Genomic DNA, 24,878 nt, shown 5'->3' on the forward strand with positions numbered 1-24,878 from the left:
ATGTAGTTGTGATGTGATATTACACACTAGGCCACATGATCATGTGATGTTACACACTAGGCCACATGATCAGTGTGCGCTGTTTACAGTGAAAATAACTGTAGTGTATTATATATAATAAAATAATGAGTGCTCTTATGAGGAGGCTGTGGTTTCACAAAGCCAGTTTGTCCAATTAAATATTTGTTGCTATCATGTAGTAATATTTGAAAAAAGTGTACGTATATATTATGTATATAATTATATATTTTCCTGTGTTGTAGTAGGAGAAATTTTTCTGTAAGAGCACACCTGTATTTATATGACCTTACGTTTACAGAAATAAAATTTATATCCAGTCTGTTTAAATGTATAGAGTAATCTACTTTGGAACAAGAAGTTATTAAAAACAAAGCGATTCAGATAGATGTAAAATAGAGAGAAAACTGTAATTTTTCAGGTATGGATATTGACGGGTGATAAAGTAGAGACAGCAGTAAACATCTCTTACTCTTGTGGTCACTTCAAGGCTGGTACTATGCAACTATCCCTTACTGAACAAAGATCAGATGAATCCTGCCAAGCCACACTTGCCTTATTCAGGTAAAGTATATGTGTTCATACACCTTTGCTTCAATATCCTGCTAGTTCATTTATATATTTGTGACTAAGCACTACAATTGCTAAAATATGCACAACATGTTTCAGAGTCCTTGCATAAATTGACTAGAGGTGATAGATCACATCTTAGTGAACAATTTTTGTTAGAGATCAAATGTTCACTGACACTTCCCATGGACAACAAGATATCACTAAACTAGCAGTGTCTACTAACCTGTGCTTCATCTGTGGAATACCTATCCCAGTAAATTGGTAGACTGATTTTCAACAAGTAAGCCTTAAGAATCAGTGTTTCTAATCAGTGAAAGGTATTTTAGAAGCTTTGTTTGCCCTCTTTCGTGTGAATCAGATATCTAGATGGTAGGCAACAATCATTTCATATGAATGTTGCAGAGTGCCTATGTTCTGCTGCCTCTCTGGGGCATAACTTCTGTAAGAGATACCAGCATTGCCAGGTAGTGTCAGTGCACATTTTGTCTCCAATGAAAGTTTTTCCCCATTATGTGATCTCACCCTCAATGTTAAATGCAAAGACTTTGAAACACCTTATAGTCTATATAGAAATTGAATCAACAGAATGAAACTACATCAAAGAAAAAATTTTAGTCGTTCAACTGCAGCTGACATTCACACAATGCAAATGCGAAAAAAAAATCTTACTTTTCAAAACACAGGTTTCTTCATTAGGTATACAAAGTGAAAAGACAGGTCAAAATGGGGATTATTCAAGAATTAGATAGCAAAATTGTGCATTACATCATATCGCGGAGGACACTCAAGAGGAAACTCAACTGCTAACATTTACATTCAGTTGGCATATGACTTTTATCATGTCATAGGTGAGATTAGTGAAGCCTTAATAATAATGAGACTCAAATGTAGTGGTTATAGGATCCTGTAAATTAGACACAAGATATAATTATAAGAACTGAAGGCAGTGATGACATCAAGTGTGTATCCTTGAATGGAATCAATATGGGAATGGATGCAAATCTGAACACAGTGCGTTAAGAACTATCTCAAAGAACTATGTCAAAGTTTAGCCATTATTGTTTGTTAGAGGGACTAACTTGTGCTTAAAAATGGAGTTTGCCATAAATGAGGTGGATGTTAACATTCCAGAAGGTGGCATGAGACTGAGAAAAGGGTACCCCCACATATAAGCACTGTTGAGTCTGCAGACTATTTTAGTTGTTCAGTTAAATTTTGGCCCATAACTGGCCCATGTCCCAAAGCTTGTGGCATTTATATTGTACAAAAGAGCCATAAATTTAGAACTATGTGGTAGGAGCTATGCTTACCCAGAAAGATGAAAACAAAAAGGATAGCATCATACTGCAAGAGTTTGGTCAATATGTTTGTTACAAGTACACTAGACATCTGTCTTGTAGTAGTCATCAAATTCCCAACTTGATGTAATCTTCTTAGGTCTTGATTCAGTGTTAACATTTATTAAATCAGTATTCTGACAACTTGGAGTTAGTCAGACTTTATGACAAGTCGAATGAAGATCAGGCAACAGATTAATCATTAGTATCTGTCCTTATGTAATGCTGATGTCTGGTTTAGACTCTGAGATTCCACCAATTAAAATGAGAAGTGTTGTTACAAAAGGATTCCATATATTGAAATTGCAGTATACTATATTCAGGTCACTGTTATTCCTCGGATCCACATATGATGCAGCAGTCTTCGCTGCACTTATGATGATGTCAAGTGCAGCACTACAGTCCTTGTTATTGTACATAGCCCATAAGGAATACCTCAGCATATAAGTAGAACAACCACAACAGAATGTGCTCTACAACAAACCTTCATACATGATAAGGACTGTTCCAACCCTTGAAATGTTCTTCGTACTCAATTTTATCAAAACAAACAGCTATGTACACTAGTTCATTTATACATCAAGCTGGTAAAGGATTGTCCTATTAATCAAATGATTCCCTTTCTTGAAATTGTTACCAACAAAATAGCAGAAAGTGTCATACCCTCTGACTTGCTACCCCATATCTATGGACAAGCATCAAAACAAATAATAAATTAATGTGAAAACAACTTCATTTATTAACATTACAACTGTTGGACTGTTGTCCAGTATACATTTTTTTTACTATCGTATCATGCTGCGAAAGGGACCAAAGAGGCACCTAAGAAAACAAATAAAATAGATAGCTCATTCATCCTATGAAATATTTAAACTTCATTTCATATTTGGTAATATTCTGATCAAACTGTTTTTTTTTTAATGGTTAATAAAGTGTTTCCCACCAATCCTAAAATGTCTACATTTGAGATTAGTATAACAACACAAAACATATTTTTCCAATTATATTACAGTACTGTCTCATAGCCAGCATACAAAACTTACTCAAACTACAGCTGCCTTCCTATATAAACCCTCCCCAGGTGTGGTTAGGAAAGGAAAGAAAAAAATCCCCTATAAAACTTAACATTACAGTGTACAAAAAATTCTTACTCTATAATCCAAAGAAAAATTTTAAGTTCAGTATTTATTATTTAAGTATTGTTGGGCTGGATTGTGTGGCTATTATATCATGCATGTATTGTGCAGTCTTGTTTCTAACCACTGTAATAATTCCTGCTACCAGGGCCTGTACTAATAGAAATTTCACAAAATTAACTACACCTTAGAAATTACTCATACAAGGATAACAGGTACAAAACCTTCAACGCTGCCAACAGTCTTCCTTTTCCCAGGGATTTTATTCCAATCCACACTTGTCACCATTTGGGTAAAAATTCTTTTAGAAAAATTTAAAATAGATTGCTTGTTCACTGCCCAACCTAATATTGCATGTTATATATAAGATGTGGAATATACTTCTTATACAAAAAATTTTGAACAAGGTGATTTCTATTTGTTGTTATTGTCCCATTCGGTTAAAAATGGTATTTGATCTTGAATGTTACACATGCCTTTATCTTTCTGTGTATCTGGGACAGTTGATAGGTCTAACACTGCTGTCAGGTGTGGCGTTTTAATCAGCAGAATTTGCTTGTGGCTTTCTCACTTTTAATGCTTTTCGTATTATTTTAACCAAACCTGAATCTCCCATCTTGTATGGCATTGGGGTACCTCTCTCCCATTTCTTTTGTCTTTCCCCTGCCTCCCGTATTAGTAATTCCTTAATATTATTATATGGTACTGGTTGAATATTAGCATTCTGTTCTGGCCATTCAACCCACCTCAGAATTTGTTCTCCTTCTACTCGTCCTCGTATGGTTTCCACGGGACAGACTTTTGCAATGGAGTGTGGCAGCTTATTCAGTACATTTTCAAACTCTTTTACTAGTTTCATCCACCTTGAATGTCCATTCGCATAATAGGTTCTGCATAACCTGTGTAGCTCATGCTTGACTGTTTCATAGGAATTGCTTTGTGGATGGTATCTCAAAACTGAAGTATGATTTACATATTAAGGGAATGTAGGATATATTGCAGGGAGAGTTCCCACCTGTGCTGGCATTGGTGGTAAGGATCCATATGGCACAGGCTGTGAAGCAGTCATTGAAATGAAGGCTGTCATGTTAGGCTGTGTGCTCAGCAACAGGGTGGTCCACTTGTTTCAATCAGACAGAAAGCTTGTTGGTTGTCATGCCCACATGCAATGCAGCACATTGGTTGCAGCTTAGCTTGTAGATTACATGACTGGTTTCACAGGTAGCCCTGCCTTTGATGAGATAGGTGATGTTTGTGACCGGACTGGAGTAGGTGGTGGTGGGAGGATGTATGAGACAGGTCTTGTATCAAGGTATATTACAGGGATATGAGCCATGAGGTAAGGGGGTGGGAGCAGGAGTTCTTTAGGGATGGACAAGCATATTGTGTAGTTTCGGTGGACAATGGAATACCACTGTGGGAGGGATGGGAAGGATAGTGGGCAGGACATTTCTCATTTCACTAAATCTACACAATATACTCATCCATATCAAGACAACCTCTGCTCCCACCACCACCTGCTTCAGTCCAGTCACAAACATCACTTATCCCATCAAAGGCAGAGCTATCTGTGAAACCACAACAATTGTGCTGCATTCTATGTGGGCATGACAACCAACAAGCTGCCTGTCCGCATGAATGGCCACCGACAAACTGTGACCAAGAAATAAGTGGACACCCTGTTGCTGAGCACACTGCCCAACATGACATCCTTCATTTCAATGACTGCTTCACAGCCTGTGCCACATGGATTCTTCCCACCAACACCAGCTTTTCTGAATTGCACAGGTGGGAACTCTCCATGAAATATATCCTGTGTTTCCATAATCCTCTCGGCCTCAACCTTGTTAGATATTTATCCATCTTTGGCTGAATCATCTTGGTCATTTGTGAATGGTTTTGGTTGTGGCTTATCTCTTTAGTTGTGATTATTAAGCATTTGTTGAATAGTATTGTTCCATGGTAACTTCACTGTTTATTTGCTCAATGGCATTATATTGATTATGTTTATAATGCAATATTTCAATGGAGAAAGAATAGGACTCCTTAGAAATTACACTGTGCATTAAAATTCTAAGATTCTAATTTATATATATATATTTTTAATTTGCTTATAATAGAGGGAAACATTCCACGTGGGAAAGATATATCTAAAAACATATCTAAAAACAAAGATGATGTGACTTACTAAACGAAAGCGCTCGCAGGTCGATAGACACACAAACAAACACAAACATACCCACAAAATTCAAGCCCCCGCAACCAACGGCCGCCCCACCAGGAAAGAGGGAAGGAGAGGGAAAGACAAAAGGATGTGGGTCCCAAGTGAGAGGGCAAGGAGCCACCCCAATCCCGGGAGCAGAAAGACCCACCTTAGGGGGAAAAAAGGACAGTATATACAGACAAATGTCTGCCTGTGTCCGTACACGTGCGGACAGATACTTTCCTTGACGTTGACCTCCATCTGTCCAATGGCCAGCTTCACACGTCCGTCCACATCAAACCCACCAACAAGCAACAGTACCTCCATTATGACAGCTGCCACCCATTCCACATCAAACGGTCCCTTCCCTACAGCCTAGGCCTTCATGGCAAACGAATCTGCTCCAGTCCAGAATCCCTAAACCATTACACCAACAATCTGAAAACAGCTTTTGCATCCCGCAACTACCCTCCCGACCTGGTACAGAAGCAAATAACCAGAGCCACTTCCTCATCCCCTCAAGCCCAGAACCTCCCACAGAAGAACCACAAAAGTGCCCCACTTGTGACAGGATACTTTCCGGGACTGGATCAGACTCTGAATGTGGCTCTCCAGCAGGGATATGACTTCCTCAAATCCTGCCCTGAAATGAGATCCATCCTTCATGAAATCCTCCGCACTCCACCAAGAGTGTCTTTCCGCCGTCCACCTAACTTTCGTAACCTCTTAGTTCATCTCTATGAAATCCCCAAACCACCTTCCCTACCCTCTGGCTCCTACCCTTGTAACCTCCCCGGTGTAAAACCTGTCCCATGCACCCTCCCACCACCACCTACTCCAGTCCTGTAACCCGGAAGGTGTATACGATCAAAGGCAGAGCCACGTGTGAAAGCACCCACGTGATTTACCAACTGACCTGCCTGCACTGTGAAGCTTTCTATGTGGGAATGACCAGCAACAAACTGTCCATTTGCATGAATGGACACAGACAGACAGTGTTTGTTGGTAATCAGGATCACCCTGTGGCTAAACATGCTTTTTGTGCACGGCCAGCACATCTTGGCACAGTGTTACACGGTCTAGGTGGAGCTTCAAGGAATCCTCAGAACCTTAGGCCCCCTACAAAACCTTTCACCTGACCTCATCAACCTACTGACCCCACCGACACCCCGCACCCCTACCTTCTACCTTCACCCTAAAATTCACAAACCCAATCATCCCAGCCGCCCCATTGTAGCTGGTTACCAAGCCCCCACAGAACGTATCTCTGCCTACGTAGATCAACACCTTCAACCCATTACATGCAGTCTCCCATCCTTCATCAAAGACACCAACCACTTTCTCGAACGCCTGGAATCCTTACCCAATCTGTTACCCCCGGAAACCATCCGTGTAACCATTGATGCCACTTCCTTATACATAAATATTCCGCACGTCCAGGGCCTCGCTGCATTGGAGCACTTCCTTTCACGCCGATCACCTGCCACCCTACCTAAAACCTCTTTCCTCATTACCTTAGCCAGCTTCATCCTGACCCACAACTTCTTCACTTTTGAAGGCCAGACATACCAACAATTAAATGGAACAGCCGTGGGTACCAGGATGGCCCTCTCGTACGCCAACCTATTCATGGGTCGCTTAGAGGAAACCTTCTTGGTTACTCAGGCCTGCCAACCCAAAGTTTGGTACAGATTTATTGATGACACCGTCATGATCTGGACTCACAGTGAAGAAGAACTCCAGAATTTCCTCTCCAACCTCAACTGCTTTGGTTCCATCAGATTCACCTGGTCCTACTCAAAATCCCATGCCACTTTCCTTGACGTTGACCTCCATCTGTCTAATGGCCAGCTTCACACGTCTGTCCACATCAAATCCACCAACAAGCAACAGTACCTCCATTATGACAGCTGCCACCCATTCCACATCAAACGGTCCCTTCCCTACAGCCTAGGTCTTCGTGGCAAACGAATCTGCTCCAGTCCGGAATCCCTGAACCATTACACCAACAATCTGAAAACAGCTTTTGCATCCCGCAACTACCCTCCCGACCTGGTACAGAAGCAAATAACCAGAGCCACTTCCTCATCCCCTCAAGCCCAGAACCTCCCATAGAAGAACCACAAAAGTGCCCCACTTGTGACAGGATACTTTCTGGGACTGGATCAGACTCTGAATGTGGCTCTCCAGCAGGGATACCACTTCCTCAAATCCTGCCCTGAAATGAGATCCATCCTTCATGAAATCCTCCCCACTCCACCAAGAGTGTCTTTCCGCCGTCCACCTAACCTTCGTAACCTCTTAGTTCATCCCTATGAAATCCTCAAACCACCTTCCCTACCCTCTGGCTCCTACCCTTGTAACTGCCCCCGGTGTAAAACCTGTCCCATGCACCCTCCCACCACTTCCTACTCCAGTCCTGTAACCCGGAAGGTGTACACGATCAAAGGCAGAGCCACGTGTGAAAGCACCCACGTGATTTACCAACTGACCTGCCTACACTGTGAAGCTTTCTAGGTGGGAATGACCAGCAACAAACTGTCCATTCGCATGAATGGACACATGCAGACAGTGTTTGTTGGTAATGAGGATCACCCTGTGGCTAAACATGCCTTCGTGCACGGCTAGCACATCTTGGCACAGTGTTACACCATCCGGGTTATCTGGATACTCCCCACTAACACCAGCCTGTCAGAACTCCGTAGATGGGAACTTGCCCTTCCTCTCTTCTCATTATCCGCCAGGCCTCAACCTCCGCTAATTTCAAGTTACTGCCGCTCATACTCACCTGTCTTTCAACAACATCTTTGCCTCTGTACTTCTGCCTCGACTGACATCTCTGCCGAAACTCTTTGCCTTTACAAATGTCTGCTTGTGTCTGTGTGTGTGCGGTTGGATGTGGGTGTGTGTGTGGGTGTGTGCCTGTCCTTTTTTCCCCCTGGGGTGGGTCTTTCCGCTCCCGGGATTGGGATTGCTCCTTGCCCTCTCCCTTGGGGCCCACATGCTTTCGTCTTTCCCTCTCCTTCCCTCTTTCCTGGTGGAGCGACCGTTGGTTGCGGGGGCTTGAGTTTTGTGTGTGTGTTTGTGTTTGTTTGTGTGTCTATCGACCTGCCGGCACTTTCGTTTGGAGGGTCACATCATCTTTGTTTTTAGATATATTTTTCCCACGTGGAATGTTTCCCTCTATTATATCCATATATATATGGACACACACACACACACACACACACACACACACACACACACACACACAAAGATCAAAGATGATGTGACTTGCCGGGCGGGGGCGTTGGCATGTTGATGGACACACTGACACGCACACGGGGTTCAAGCTTTCACGGCGAGCGGTTGCTTCGTCGGGGTAGGGTAGTATGTGGGTTTTTTGATGGGGGTAGGGTGGGGAGTCATTCCGGTCCAGGGGGCGGGGGGACTTGCCTCGGGAGGGGGGGTGTGCACTTGCGCAAGCGCACGTATCCGTCTGCGCGTGTACAGACAGAGGCAGACATTTGTCTGTATATACTGTCCTTTTTTCCCCTAAGGTGGGTCTTTCCGCTCCCGGGATTGGGGTGGCTCCTTGCCCTCTCTCTTGGGACCCACATCCTTTCGTCTTTCCCTCTCCTTCCCTCTTTCCTGGTGGGGCGGCCGTTGGTTGCAGGGGCTTGAATTTTGTGTGTATGTTTGTGTTTGTTTGTGTGTCTGTCGACTTTCGTTTGGTGAGTCACATCATCTTTGTTTTTAGATATATTTTTCCCACGTGGAATGTTTCCCTCTATTATATCCATATCATTAATTTGAACCCAACAATTACGTTTGTTATTGTCACTGTTGCATTTCGAAATCTTTTCTGTTGTCTTATTTTCTCTCTCTGTTTTTGCCACTAGTTTCACTTTGTATTCACCTTCTCCTTTTTACCGTAATCTACTATACAATTTTATCCCCCCTATATTTACCAATAATACGTAACCCACTTCCAAACCATAACCAAAAAAAAAAAATTTTTTTTTCCGCTTTCAACACTACCGCTGCTATAAAATCCACCGTTTCTAGTTCACAAACAGTTCCTTTCACCTATTAAACAACCATTTCGGCGGGTTCTAATAACTTTCGCTTTATTTCCATTTCCGTTTTTCCCACATCACTGATCATTTTTAGCCGCTTCCCACAGGTTTTAACGTCATTATTTCTTCGTCAGACAATTGTTAGCCTCATTTTCATAATCTGCCTCCACAAAACCACTCCTTTTAATAAATTTACACGCAGTTTTTTCGAAATTTTCCTGAATTTCTCCACCCTTTAACGTGTTTTGACGGCAACACAACCACCTAACCTTTGTGCACATCGTTGTCTACCAACCCAAGTTCACCACAGGATCAACATAGCCCAGCTTTAACCAACACTTTTTCGCCTTTTTTCATACCAGATCTCCAGTTGCTTTCTAGTTCACCTTTATCTCTCCCCATATATTTTTATTTTCATTTTCATTTCAGCCTCATGTTACACTTTCCACCTTCTAATACCATGTCACCCTCACAACACCCCCACAACGACCCCATTAAGTTTTATTTACATTCCCTCCGCAAACATGCCTTTGCCCTAGCCACGTTACGCTCCCATATTTTATTTTCTCAGGCTTGTCTGACATTTGGAATTACCCCCAAAGGCCTCACATTTAAAGTTCCCATCTCTGGCTGCAACCCTTCTTTCCATCAGTCCCTATACCAATTCCAAACTGAACAATCCATTGCCCTCACCCACCTAATCCTTCACCTACACATCAACTCAGCCAATGAACACACCCGTCAACTATCCTAAATAAAAGTCCTCAGTCTTTCCTCTCCCACATCCACACCAGCTGTTCATAGCATCCTCCTACAGGCCAACCACAAATTAGAACAGCATGCCACCCTCCACCTCAAAAAACTATCCAATCTCCTGGTTTCCCACCTCCGGAAAGGCAACTCACTCACCCTTCACAACCTTTCCAACAAACCTCAACCTCCTCTCATTGCACACCAACCCAGTCTCTCCCATCTACTCAATCTCCCACTTCCAGCTCCACTCCCCCCAAAACCTCAAAATTCCAATCAACACAATCTGGAACCACAACACCCTAATTCAGTAGTTAACCTTTCCTCCAAACCTCTCTCCCAGTCCGAAACCTCTGTCCTATCCAAAGGCCTCACCTTCAGCCCCACTCCCAGATTCAACCAAACAGCCCTTGTCAAAGATTTACTGTCCTACACTCGTACTCTCTGCTGGAAATATCACTTTGCCACGAAGAGAAATGATCCTAATCCTACTCCTAATGATCCAAACCCCAAGACACTATCCAAATTGAACCCTGCCTGGAACGAGTTCCGTCCTCCGTCACAGCGGGACCCACCTCCTCTTCCTCAAAATCACCCTCTCCAAACCTTCCAGGAATTTCTGACTTCCAGCTTTGCCTCTCAATCCTTCTTAAAAGACCTTAATCCTACTCCCAACATCACCACTGCTGAAGCCCAGGCCATCCGTGATCTGAAGGCTGACCGATCCATTGTCATTCTTCCGGTGGACAAGGGTTCCACGACCATGGTACTTGATCGTCGGGAGCATGTGGCTGAGGGACTGCGTCAGCTTTCAGACAACACCACATACAAAGTTTCCCTCTATTATATCCATATATATATGGACACACACACACAAAGACGATGTAACTTGCCGGACGGGGGTGTTGGCATGTTGATGGACACACGGACACGTACACGGGGTTCAAGCTTTCGCGGGCAGCGGTTGCTTCGTCGGAGGGGAGGGGGTGGGACGGGGGGATGTGGGTTTTGGGGGAGAGGGTGGGGAGTTGTTCCGGTCCCGGGGGTGGGGGGACTTTTATTGGGGGGGTGGGGGGGGACGGGTGTATACTTGTGCACGCGCACGTATCTGTCCGTGTGTGTATGGACACAGGCAGACATTTGTCTGTATATACTGTCCATTTTTCCCCCTAAGGTAAGTCTTTCTGTTCCCGGGATTGGAATGACTCCTTACCCTCTCACTTAAAACCCACATCCTTTCGTCTTTCCCTCTCCTTCCCTCTTTCCTGATGAAGCAACCGTTGGTTGCAAAAGCTTGAATTTTGTGTGTATGTTTGTGTTTGTTTGTGTGTCTATCGACCTGCCAGCACTTTCGTTTGGTAAGTCACATCATCTTTGTTTTTAATTTTTTTGTTTTAAGTCTTGTGTGCTTCCTTTTTCGTGAAGTGGAGCAACTATAGTATTGTTTCAGCTGTGGTTAATTGTGTTTCTCCACATTCTCGACATAATTTTGCAAATTCTTTTTATTTTACTCTGGCTCTGGCTTTAACCATTTCTGTGGAAATACCACCATCTTCTGGCATGTTTCCTTTCATCATACTTTAAACGACTTTACACCTGTCGTGTGGCACAAATGTTTTTATTGCTAACTGTCCTGGACAACAACAAAATTTAATGAAAACTTTGATTGCTTGTACAATTTTCTCTCTGATGTTATTTTCTGTGCCATCTGCCACCTTAACTGTTGAAGTAAAGTCTATTTTATACAGTTGTTGTTCTTGCAATCATCTGATAGTTTTACAATCTGCTTTACAGGGCACAAATTTATGCTGAAAGACATAAACAATTTGGACTGGTTGTTGATGGAGTGAGCCTGAGATATGCCCTTAGACACCCAGAAACTTTTAGAGAAATATGTACAGCATGTACTGCAGTTATTTGCTGCAGGATGTCACCCCTGCAGAAGTGCGAGGTATAATAAATTAACCTCTAAAATGATATGATATTGGCTATGGTTCCATTTTCACGTACTGTTAAGAAATTATTTTAATCATTGGTTTCTAGGTTGTGCAGTTAATGAAATATTCTCCTATGAAACCTGTCACAGCTGCAATAGGTGATGGTGCTAATGACGTTTCCATGATACAGGAAGCACATGTGGGAATTGGTAAGGATATCTTCCAACTAGTTGATTCTATGATCTTAAATATACGCAAATATTGCATGCTGTGCATGTTTTCTTTTTTTGTAGCAGCTACTACTTCACATATTTTCTAAGTGATATGTATTTTTAAATCATTACGTAAGCATTTTAAAGAATGGGTGATGGTTATCACTTGCAAAACATATATACAACATACTTTTGTCCAATGTTTAAGTAAAGTTGAGGAAGGTGAAATTCAAAAGAGAAAAAGTGAGATATGATTGTCAATGGCTGCCAGGAATCGCACACAAACCAGAAATGTACAATGTGATAGGGAAGCAGTACTTCCTAATGTGAAAAACAGGTAATTCAAAGACAAAAGAAAAGACACTACATTGAAACACAGTATCTCAGTTGTGTTTGTGTATTCACTGTGAGCAGAGTGTAGTCCTTTGTCTAAGTTCATGATCTAATATAACAGACACCTAGTTTGGACCTATATTACAAGGCAGAGTCCCTTGACATCGTGAAACAGACCGAAAGTCCTCCCATGATGAAAGTGCACAAAGTATAATTTAAACGCTTGTGTGACATTTCTGAAAAATTGCAATAAATGTTCATCACTGACTAATATAAGGTTGAGCAAAACTAACCACTGCACAACATGACCAACATCTGGCACTAACAGTACAATGAAATACAATTATTTCTAGAGGAAGATACTCAGCAAACCTTGCGAGATAGCTGATCCCATTAAAGTGCCTCATCCTGGGACTCTGAGAGGTGTGCCAGCCCTGATTGAATATGCCACACTGATCAACAATGGGGCTGGCAGTGTACCAGCTGACCTGGATGTGGTTTTTAGACAGTTTTCCATATCCACCTAGGGGTAAATACCAAACTAGTTTTAAACATGTCCTGCCTGAGATACACATTGTGCAAACACTTTGTAGCATAATACCACATTTTACCGTTCTAGATGCAGAAAGAATGAGCACACATGGATGGTGGGGGGGGGGGGGGGGGGGAGTTGGTAGTAAGTTTAACCCCATTGAATTAATAGGCTAAAGCAGGAGGAAGGAAGAAAGGCAGGAAGGATAGCCAGCAAAACTTACAGTCGTTTAAGGAGTTGCAGGTTCATGCTAAATTGTGTACCAAAGCCTTGGTTTGGCTAGGCATTCCACTCAGGGGAGAGGGAGAGAGAGAGACAGATAGAGAGAGAGAGAGAGAGAGAGAGAGAGAGAGAGAGATAATAATGCAGAGACAAACTCATGTACTGAGAAATCAGGCATATCACTATGTGACTGCGAATGAATGAATGAATGAAGGAATGTACTCTTCTCAGATGAATTCTGGTTCTGATTTCAGAATGATTCTCATTGTGCATTTGATTGGAGGGATAGTGGGAGTTAGGAGGTCTCGTGCAAAACAAGCTAGCTCCTCGCAGAAAGGTTTTTGTCATTCTGAGTGCTGGGTGAGTTCATTCTTTTGATCCAAAGGGGCAGTCACCAAAGTTGACTGTCATCCATTGACCTGCACACTCAGAGACTTCTTGTCGCTTTTCTCTTACTACATAGCATGGCACTGCAATCTCCAAGCACTGTAGGGGCAGGCAAAGTTCTTCATAATCAGGAAAGTGTAATTACGTGTAATGCCACTGAATTTATGTCAAACAAAGAGGCAAACGAGAAAGCAAGAATACCATTAAAAGTGTGCTTCAGAGGATTTCAGAAACCACAAACTTCCAGCTGCACAATAAAGAGGATAAAGGAGGGAGAAAACATAGCTACATGTACGTGCAAGGTTTCACTACTTCGGGAAAGATGTGGGAAAAGGAAAAGAAATTTTTATTAGTTAATAAAGATGAACAGGTTGTCATGTGGCTGACTCATAATTTCCACATGACATATGTTCTTTATTTTACATTGTCAGCACCATGTGTGGCTATTTCATTTCAAGTACTCCAGTGAGAAACTGTTGACTTTGAGTGTCTATATTTGTCGAATTATTGCTCATATTCACATAACCTGTTAATATGCTCATTTGCAGATTTGCTAGCTGTAACTTACACATTATGTCAGATATGCATTTGTGCATAGGTTTCAGCTGTTAAACTGCACCTTCCTTAACACATGATGGTCATTCACAACGCAGCCACCATTACCATTGCCCCTCCCTAACCACATTGTTTGTGAAGGTACGGGTCAAGTTATTTTGTGTGTTCTCAGCATTGTGGAAAGATAAATTCATTCATGCCCTTAATGCATGGAGCTACTGATATGAATTAATGCATTTACACATGCAACTTTTCATAATTTCGTACAGCTCAAGCCTTCTTTTAAGGGATGATAATCCCCATCCCTACAAAGCAGTACTGATAAATGAATTTTCACATATGAAGATATCTGCCATATACCGTATTTACTAGAATCTAAGCCGCACTCGAATCTAAGCCGCACCTGAAAAATGAGACTCGAAATCAAGGAAAAAAAATTTTCCCGAATCTAAGCTGCACCTGAAATTTGAGACTCGAAATTCAGGGGGAGAGAAAAGTTTTAGGCTGCACCTCCATATCGAAACAAAGTTGGTCTATTGTAATATGAGGCACAATTTAGGTCAAATGAATGATGATACAGCTACAGTAGTTTCGTTCGAGTCATGAGCTTAGCAGTTAAGCTTTACCAGGTAGCCATTGCTATGCGTCAGGCGCTCTATCCATATTTATACGGGTACCCTTCCTTTTTCACGTGCTTCGTCCTGTTTGAATCGATTGCTTATTTTTCTTTGATCTGATAAGTGCCGTTCTCTTTGTTATAGGTGTTTACGTCACTCTAAGCTGAAAATGCATTACTGTACTGTGTCCTGCACTGTTTGTCGCATTCTGATAATGAGTGTTTACGGCCTGTCGCCGCTCGCGGCATGGCTTGCTTTTGTGCGCACTACTGCTGCTTACAATAAATAAAAGAGAGAGGAATCGTCTCATTGGCGAAACAATGGCAAGAGACTGCTATTTGTTGTTACTCACACTGCTGCTTTCTTTGATAATGATCAACAAAAACCAAATGATAGACTGCGTATGATAGAAGATGTTCTGAATGAGAGTTTAGTGAAAATTTTTCTCTGTTTGAAAATCTGTGCAGACGTCTCTTTAGTACATTACATTCCGCTCAGAAATTAGAGTCATCTTAGATTTAAAACTCTAGTCAATTGTCGTGCTTCATTTCTGACTGTATCACTATTAGGCATAATAATATGAATATAAACATGACATGATATGTATTCTATATTTGCTGTTGTCTCACTCTAGTTTATTAGGCAGACAGGATTTAAATGAGATAGCAGCAAACACGAAACAATACATGGCAAAATGTTTATATTCGTATTAATCTTATGGTGAGGAGAACACTGCATGTGATTCACAATTCATAAAAGTTCCTATCAGCAACCATCTCTTCTCACAGGTAGGAACAAATTCAGAATGTAGAGTTGGCCATATTGACAAACGTCCCAAACAGTCTTGCCAGTCAGATTTTCATAGTACATTGAAATGCTGCTACATTCGAAGATGAACAATACAGAATTTGTATTTACTTCGTTGGATAATGTATGAAAATGCAGTGGTCGAAACTCGAGGCGGAGAAAAAAGCTTGTCTTCCACTTTTTTTTTTTTTTTTAATGACACAGAGGTTGTGGCGCAGGTATTTACCTTTGTGCCTGCAAAGCATGCCTGTGTAGCGCTACGTTTATTCGACGGCGGAAGTTAGTTGTGGCAGCACCTACCAACATTTTTCAGAACTTCCGCTTACTTTGCACTCGATTCTAAGCCGCAGGCGGTTTTTTGGATTACAAAAACTGGAAAAAAAGTGCAGCTTAGATTCGAGTAAATACAGTACACTGGCCAGCATGGTCTGCTGTTCTCAGTCCGATAGAGCAGGGATGGGTAGACTTTTCTCTTTTTGTGCCAGTTCCAGAGTTCTTGGTTATGCAGTGGGCCAGTAGCCAAGCCATGCCGAGGATCAAGCTACAGAGAGGGAGCTCATGCCAGTCAGGGAGGAAAATGTTATGAAAGTGTATGTAAAACTCTGTCAAGGCTCTGTCTTCAAAGAAGGAAGCTAGATTCTAAGAGAAGTAGGCAGCTTGGGCTGATGACATACTTCTACCTAAAGCATCTCAGAAGAGGCTATTAGATGAGGACACCTGTACATATCCATGTTAGTAACTGTCCATCTTCCACATCTTGTGAATATAGAACAAACTTAAACAAAACTGAAGACAAATGTATATATATCAAGTTTAATGTCAGTGTTCGAATTCACACATGAACTCATCCAAATCTCTTTGGATTTCTGATGCATCTGAATATGACTGGCCATCATACACAAATGCAGTTCATGCTTACATTGCTTTATGATCAAAAATATCGGTTCACACATATATGGGGGTGCAACATCACCATATTCCCCTGTCAAAATCCTTCAAGTTTGGATATGTGACACTGCTTAGCAATTTGAAGGAGTCACTGATATTTTCAGAATTAAAGGGATTGTACAATGTAGGCTTTCATGATCAGATGTTTTAGCTGCTGGTAAATCTTCTGGGTTGTGTGGTCGTTAAGAAGGGAAATGTCTCATGAAGCATGGCTATACAACCTGGAAGATTTACCAGGATTAAAGGAAGCTTTAAGCACACTGTTGAACTGTAAACAGCTCAAATTGCAGATTTTCTCATACATGTTTCATGTTTACAATGAACATACTTGAGAATATTTTGAACTTACTTTCCAATTTTCTGGACCTCTGAAATGGCACAAAAACTCATTGTGCAGACCACTCAACTTTATGCACTACTTAACTACTTCATAGTCACCAATCATCATTGTGTTCAAATTCAGAAAAGTTGACATTTTATTATATTTCTTTTCAAACTTGCCCATGCCATACAATAATTCTTAGGTAGGAATATTTTTGCCATTCTTCTCATAGCTCCCACACTCTCTTAACAAATTTTATCAAGTGGAGCCACGTGATACTTATGTGTGTATTTAAACAACTTGTTTATTTTGCAATATTAAATGTAACAACAAAACTAGCTTTTGTAGTTACATGATCATTTTTTAATCAAAGAATAATTCAGCTGATTATGAGACAGAATTTCTAGCCAGAAATTAATTTGAGGGGATGAAATGTATACTGCTGTCTGTAGACACATATAAAAAGAATAGGAACACACTACCTAGCTTTCAGAACTAATAGTTCATTTGTCAGGGAGAATATATGAATAAGTTGGAGCAGGTTTGAAAGGAATGGCAGATTACTTATGCTCAAGAATGACAGACCCACCTGTTGTGAGGATGAGGATACGAAAAGAATTCCCTAACATATCTCTCTCTCTTAACAGACAAAGGAACTATTAGTTCCGAAAGCTTAGTAGTGAGTCACTCATACTTTTATATGTGTCTATTGTCAGGATCATTTTTGTACTGTTTCATGAAAAATGTTGTTATTACTTGAATGAACCAACATTTGGCATGACTTTTGCTCTCTTGATCTTCAAGCAGTTCACTGCAGCACCCAGAATGAGATGACACCTGGAATTGTGCCCTTTGAAAACTGCATTGTCTTCATAAGAACCAAGCAACAACAGCTTTATCACCAGAAAACATGTCCAATCTTTCCCTTTTGTGTCAACCATCACATTGAAATATTAAAATAACAGATCACTGTGAGAAAACTGTTGCATTCCACATGTCAGATGCATCATTGGTTTCTTGTTTAATGTGTCTTTCCTACAGTATTTTCATTGTTGTGCCCTAACAGCAAAAACCTCTGTTCAGAAATAAGTTTATTCATGCAATGAAAACATTTTATGGAAGCACTTTACGAAATATCTTGATACTGTTGGTGACTTCCATGCAAACTTTGAAATACAGATCAGAAGAAGAATTATAAAAAACAAATTCACTCCACCTTCTGTGGTTTAGGTAGCTCAATGATATCCATGTGCCTCCGTATTGATGTTTGAGGGCTGGACTGGCCAAGAGGCCATAGTTTCCCCACTCATGTTATAGAGTACCAGTAAACTCCCAACCACCATTCCTTAATGAACCAAACTTCCATGTATAAACCATCACATCTCCTGAACTGTGTGTTGCACAATGATATAATTTTGCTGACATGTCCAGTGATATATGTAGATAATGTCTGAAAAAGTGTAGTATATGGGAAAGTACCATGGTTGAATGACTACAGAAGGATTCGAGATGACGTAGACAGAATTTCTATTTGTTATGATGAATGTAGAAAAATGCAAGTTAATACAGGTGAGTAGGAAAAACAATCTTGTAGTATTCAAATACAGTATTAGTAATGTGATGTGCTGCCGTGTAATACAGCCTCTAGGTGTAACACTGCAAACCAATATGAAATGGAACAAGCACATAAGATCAACAGTAGGAAAGGTGAATGGTTAACTGTGCTCATCTATAAAGGAGACCTCCTACAGAGCACTAGTATGGGCTGTTTGTAAGTACTGCTCAAGTGTTTGGAATCCCTACCAGGTCAGACTAAATGGAGACACTGAAACAATGCAGAGTCATGCTGCTAGATTTGTTACTGGCAGGTTCAGTCAACATGTGAGAATTATGGACACACTTTTTGAACTCAAATGGGAATTCCTGGAGGCAACAGCAATTTTCGTGAAACTCTATTCATAACATTTATAGAACCAGCATTTGCGGCTGACTACAGAATGATTCTGCTGCCATCAATTTACATTTCTCCTAAGGACCATGAAAATAAGATAAGAGAAACTATGGCTTCTATGGAGGCATATTGACAGTTGTTTATCTCTTGCTCCATTTGCGAGTGAAACAGAGAAGAAAATGACTAGTAGTGGTAAAGCCGCATTCTGCCATACCCCATATGGTGACTTGCAGAGTAAGTATGTAGTTGTACATGTAGTAGTAAAGAAGCAATATATTAAAATGTCAGGCCTGATGCTGTGATTTTACAGCAAGAACAGCAAAAATGTAGTAAGCGATAAGCTTTTGTGCTTTCATCATTTTGTGGAGAGTGTCAGTCAGAGAAAGTTTTGTGAAGGATTGGAGTTATTTATAAAGTTTGTTGGAAGTCACTTAATGCCCTCATTCTCAAGCACTGGATTAGAATAGTTTGGGTAATTTACACACTAAATTAATGCTGTATCAACATTTATACAGTTTTTAACCATAATACTTAACTTATTGTGCTGAAATTTTGACATTAGATTATAGCTCTTAATGGGTAGATTATGACAGCATTTTAATTCTTTAAATTCAGTCAATAACTGTTTGAGATATTGAAAATCAAACTTTTCTTCCCCCTGGAAGCCATTAGATATGCAGCCTGCAACAGGTACATTATCCAGGTTAGACGTTTAGTAACATACATCACAGAGATGCATTCAGGAGACAAACTGTGTCACATTAGCAACCATCAAGGAGTGTTATACACATCTACAAAACTCTTTCTAAGTAATGGGACAAACTGGTAATGGAGCTTTTGAACAACCTCATGGTGCTGAAAAGCAGGTGTGGCAGCTAACTGTATCTCTTTCTCCTGTTACAATATCCTGGATTTTCCATTCTTTCTCCTGTTAGTTATTTTGATGTAGAAGAGTTTCTCCAGTTTTATTAATTTTTTAAATGTTTTATCTTCAGTTTTAGAACTTTCCTAATTATATCTTGTGGATACTGTTGTATGCCGCCAAATGTCTTGTAATTAAGTTCTTGTTCTGTAATTTTCCTGACATTGTGTTTGGTGCCACTTATTTTTTAGCCCCAGTACACTACTACAGTATTTTGTATTACTTTTCCCATAGGCATATTACTTTTAATATAGGCATAATTTTTTTCTTTCAGGAATAGTGGGAAAAGAAGGTCGACAAGCTGTAAGGTGTTCAGATTTTGCATTTGCACGATTCAGATTTCTGAGACGCACTCTTCTTGTGCATGGCCACTGGTATTATGAGCGCATATCAACACTTGTACTGTACTTCTTTTACAAAAACATATTTTTCATCACACCGCAAGTCTTTTTCCAGTTCCACTGCCTATATTCAACACAGGTAATGATTTAAAGTAATTCATGCCATACTTAAATGTGTCACAGAAGGCTTTTATCTTTTTTAAAAAACAAAAGTGGTTTGACAGCTACACCTGAATTATTATGTTACAATGACAGTCCAGGCTGATATGCTAATTTACAGAAACACGAATTCACACATTACTAAAGTTTGATATGAGGCAAAGTGAAAAGTTCTCAACCTGATATTGATATCAGTGAGGTTTTGTTCTTATTATGTTGGTACACATTCCACAGTAATGAAAGCCAAGTGTTTAACTTGATCGATATAATTTTTTTTTATGCGGTCGCTCAACTAGATGGACTGGAACACTGCACTGTCACAAAATCCTTACTTTTTGATGGATTGTCACTAACAGAAATCATTCTAAGTTGATGAAGTCTACTCTTTCATTTTTTAAATTACAAAGTGGATGACCAAGTTGAAACCAGGCCAAACTTTCCTCAAAAAACTCCACAAAAACGATATCCCTAAAGTGCAATCACAGTTAAAAACATTAAGAAAGTGCACAATTGAACAATTGTCAATAGAGGCTCTATGGAATAGCTGAGGCTATGAGCATAGCAAAAAAAAGAGTATATTTGACATGCAGAGTTGATTATGAGAAAGCTTTGTGCAAAATAATTGTCACGCTTTTGAAAGCTGACCAAAGGCTAAAAACAGTTTTCTCTTAAATGTTTGGACCATTTTCAAAAAAATCCAACAGATTTTCAGCCCTGAGATATTAATGTGGATGTGATGTCGAGCCTCCATTTCAAAACAAAAATGTAACTACTGTCATAACAGTAGATGGAAGCCACTAGTCCTGTACCAGTTCGCCTACCTGGGAAGCAATATAGATTCTTCTTACTGGTTAACTGTAAAAGGATAAAACAGTAATACCAACCAATAAGCAAGTCTTCTGGGCGGAAAAAAGAGAGAGAGTTGCAAGAAGAGGCCTGGACAAAAAAGTGGGACTTTCATCAAGACAGTACAAATGACCATAACATTGCTTCTGCAGTGGTAAAAGAGAAGGATTTAAAATATATGTTACATCCACCCTATTCTCCAGATCTAGAACTGTTTAACTTATAGGTATTTCCATATGTAAAGAAATTTTCAAATTGAAGGCCACTGAATAGGTTACAGCAGCCAATTATGAGAATTTTATAGAATTTCAGAATTGCACTTCAGAGATAAAACTTATGTGAACAAAGTTTTCACTGCCAGGCCAAGAACTTTTTACCTTACCCTCATATGTGTAACAAATACTCTGGTAGGAAGCAATTTTGGAGAGGAATCAGTGTGTGTTTGTATGTGTGTGTGTGCAGAATTAAATGATAGAATATTGAAATACTTTTAAAACTGACCATTTTGTGCCAAAATCACTAACTCCTACACTAGTAATGGACTATTTCATTATTGGCAAACAATTACAGGAACAGATAAATATAGAAATGCTGATGCAGCAACAAGCACAGCAACAAGACAGGCCCTCTACCTATATTCAGAATTTCTTTTTTTTTATTACAGAATCAATAAATAGCTGAATAAATGTAAATTTTCATTAGTTTCTCTGTGTTTGGAGGGTGCTGGTTCTGAAACTTTATCTTCAGGTAATGGAGCAACTTTTCATTAATTAAATGTAAATTTTTTAAGTAAAAGCCACTCAACTCCTTTTGTGTGATCTCTTTAAAAACTCAAGTACATTCCCTGTAAATACCCTGTGTGATGTTACCATGGTCTCAGTTCATAATCAGCTTGAGTTGCAGGAATTACCATGAATCTAGAGTCAAATAGATGAACACATATGACAGACAAGGGCTATAATTGTTTTTCTGGCTGACAAAACTACATACAAATTTCCATTTGAGGTCAGGGACACTGTTGTGGAACATAATCATGAGTTTTGGCCTTAATATTCAGTTGAATTCCAAGAATTCTAACCATAAATAATCCAGGCCTTTAAGATAATGAGAATTTGTTGTTTGACCTACTGCTAGAAATTTCTTATTAAATAGTCCTTTCCAACTGAACACAAAATTTGACCATGTCACCTCTCTATTCTTTTACATATGTATTTTCTTCTGTTTGGGGGTCTTTGGATCAAGCACACAGCACTGTGGCAATTTATGAGAGGCCTATATTAAAACTGTCTTTTCTTCTGACTCTAAAAGGAAGTTGATGCAGATTGCATCGAACCAGTCAACACCACTGATAAAAAAAGAAAGAAAGAAAAAAAGATAGATTAACTGGAAGCTGCTCATCTGCAGTTGTTGAGCTGACCAATTTTGATGAAAATTTCCACTGAGTAAGGACAAAGTTTAAGCTCAGTAACAATTGCATAACTATGATACTCAACAAACAGGACTTCAGCATGGCCAAAAATCCTGTTCCTCTTTTGTTGGTCCTTGTGCAGTGTTACCTCTTCAGTATCTTCCATTGGATAATAGTTGCCTTATGAATCATAACAAGGCTTTTCATTTGCTCAGATCCTCAAAGATTGAAACACAGTTCATTTTTGTATTATTGGGAGCTTTCCAACTATCTTTGCTCAAACACATATCTGGCATGAAGATTACAACACCCCTTTTTCATGTTTTCTTGGGGGTTATGTGTTGTCAGTATTCATGGCAATGGAGAAACTTTTGTAGCATTCCTACTGTCTTATGGGGAACACCACTGACAAATACTGGCGAGACTGTCTACCATTACCCGGCACACTTTTCATCATATTGTATGCTTCCCAATCTATTTTCCTTACTTTGAAACAAATTTTAATGTCTTTCTGTTTGGGCACCATATTCCTGGAAGCATTAGAGTAGTACTGTTGATTTAGTGTCAGAATATAAAATGCAGAAATATTATTGTTTTGCATTCATAGGCATTCACAGCTGAAACTTTGAGGATTGTAAGGACAAAAATTGCCAGCTGATTTTAACAATATTCTTCCAGGAGGATATGATTCTTTGATTTGGAGGACATTGAACATTTATCCAGAATAAATTTTCTTTTCTGTAAGGGCCTTTATTTCTAGCTTATTGGTTTGCAGCATTGATTAACAACTGTGTAGTTGTCTTTCCTGAGACAGATCACATCAAATTTGTACACTGCATGTTGACACTTAACACACACACACACACACACACACACACACACACAAAAGTTTTGAAAGTGTCTAACATTCTTCTTTTCAAATTTCGATGTTTATTTAATATATCTTAATATCATGTTATTACAGTATGAAACATTGATGTATGGCATTAATTTTTCAGGCCTTGTATGACAGTTTGTATTTAACAATTTTCAATGTGATTTGCACATCATTACCAATTCTTATATATGGTATATTTGAGCAAACACGTCCATCAACGAAATTAATTGCCTACCCACATTATTATAAAGAAATTTCAAGAAATGTGTATATGACTTGGTCAACATTCTTCCAGTGGACATGTTTGGGTAAGATAATACATTTCTTTTTATAATGAAATATTAGAATTTTTAATGGTTGAGTGTGTGAAGCACTGCAAGGATGTGGCTGAGTTCAGCAGAGCTTTGTTCATGAACTCACTGTCCCATAAAATATGGGTACAGAACTACATTGAAATAAAACACAAAATAGGCTTTAGAAAGAAAGGAGATAATTGGCAACAACTAGGATAGTTGCAGCTAGAAAGGAAATACAGATGTAAGGTAGAGAATGAACAGAAAATGACAAACCACCTGAGAAGGAATATCTTAAAGACAAAACATTGGGACTATAAAGATTCAGTCTCAAGTTTTTCATTCTTTTCCATAAATAATGAATCACACAAACATTTCATGAATACTATATAAGTTCCTAATACAGACTTCTAAATTTGAACAGTACATAGAGTTTTATTTTCTTCTAGAACTAATATTTTTTTGCACTGTAGTTAATGTTTTCAAGCAGAAGCACTTTTTAGGGTTATACTCTGATAAAGCTATAACTAATCATTCAAGAACAAGGGAGAGAACACCACTCAACATACAGAGGAATCACTGATCAGCATACAGCCACATAAGCAAGGATTGAAACACTGTGATGTGATTGCCCAAATGTAGTAAATGGTTGTTTCTAATTGACATGGCAGTGTGGACATGGAATGTGCAAGGAAGAAGGGGGACATTCAGGTGTAGAAAGAGTGAGAGGCTGCATAAGAAAAGGCCAAGAGTACATCAGCAGAGACAACTACACCTGGTGCTGCAGGAGTAGAGACATGTTGCACACAGGAATGCAGAACATGGCTAAAGGAATGGTGGAGTAGGGACAGAATATAGGTGGGCTGTTGAGAAGACAGTGTAGAGCACGGAAGAGAGGATATGGTGTGAGATGGTGACAAAGGAGGAGAGTAATTTATTTATTTATTTAATTGTATGGTGATTTTATACAATATACAGTTGATATAAGGCAAATGATTTTATACATATGGTATTAGACAAGATTAAACCTTAAAGTGTGTGTTTTTCAACCAGTTAATTAAGCTGGGTGTGAGAGTGAACAAGTCATCAGGAATTCCAGGGTATGAATAAAGTGGACAGTGTTGGACTAAATGT

At 39.8% G+C, this 24,878-nt stretch overlaps 1 protein-coding gene across 2 annotated transcripts in view; it reads left to right on the forward strand.

Annotated features, from left to right (window-relative positions):
* LOC124596513 (phospholipid-transporting ATPase IF-like) overlaps positions 1-24,878 on the forward strand; it is a 643,086-nt gene that overhangs the window by 563,459 nt on the left and 54,749 nt on the right. For both annotated transcript variants that reach the window (XM_047135678.1, XM_047135677.1), the window contains 5 exons: positions 440-582; positions 11,870-12,026; positions 12,119-12,221; positions 20,095-20,300; positions 23,573-23,759. In XM_047135678.1, the coding sequence (XP_046991634.1) occupies positions 440-582; positions 11,870-12,026; positions 12,119-12,221; positions 20,095-20,300; positions 23,573-23,759 (796 nt within the window). The remainder of the gene's footprint in view (positions 1-439; positions 583-11,869; positions 12,027-12,118; positions 12,222-20,094; positions 20,301-23,572; positions 23,760-24,878) is intronic.

This window comes from Schistocerca americana, chromosome 2 (assembly GCF_021461395.2).
Source record: "Schistocerca americana isolate TAMUIC-IGC-003095 chromosome 2, iqSchAmer2.1, whole genome shotgun sequence".
NCBI lineage: Eukaryota > Metazoa > Arthropoda > Insecta > Orthoptera > Acrididae > Schistocerca > Schistocerca americana.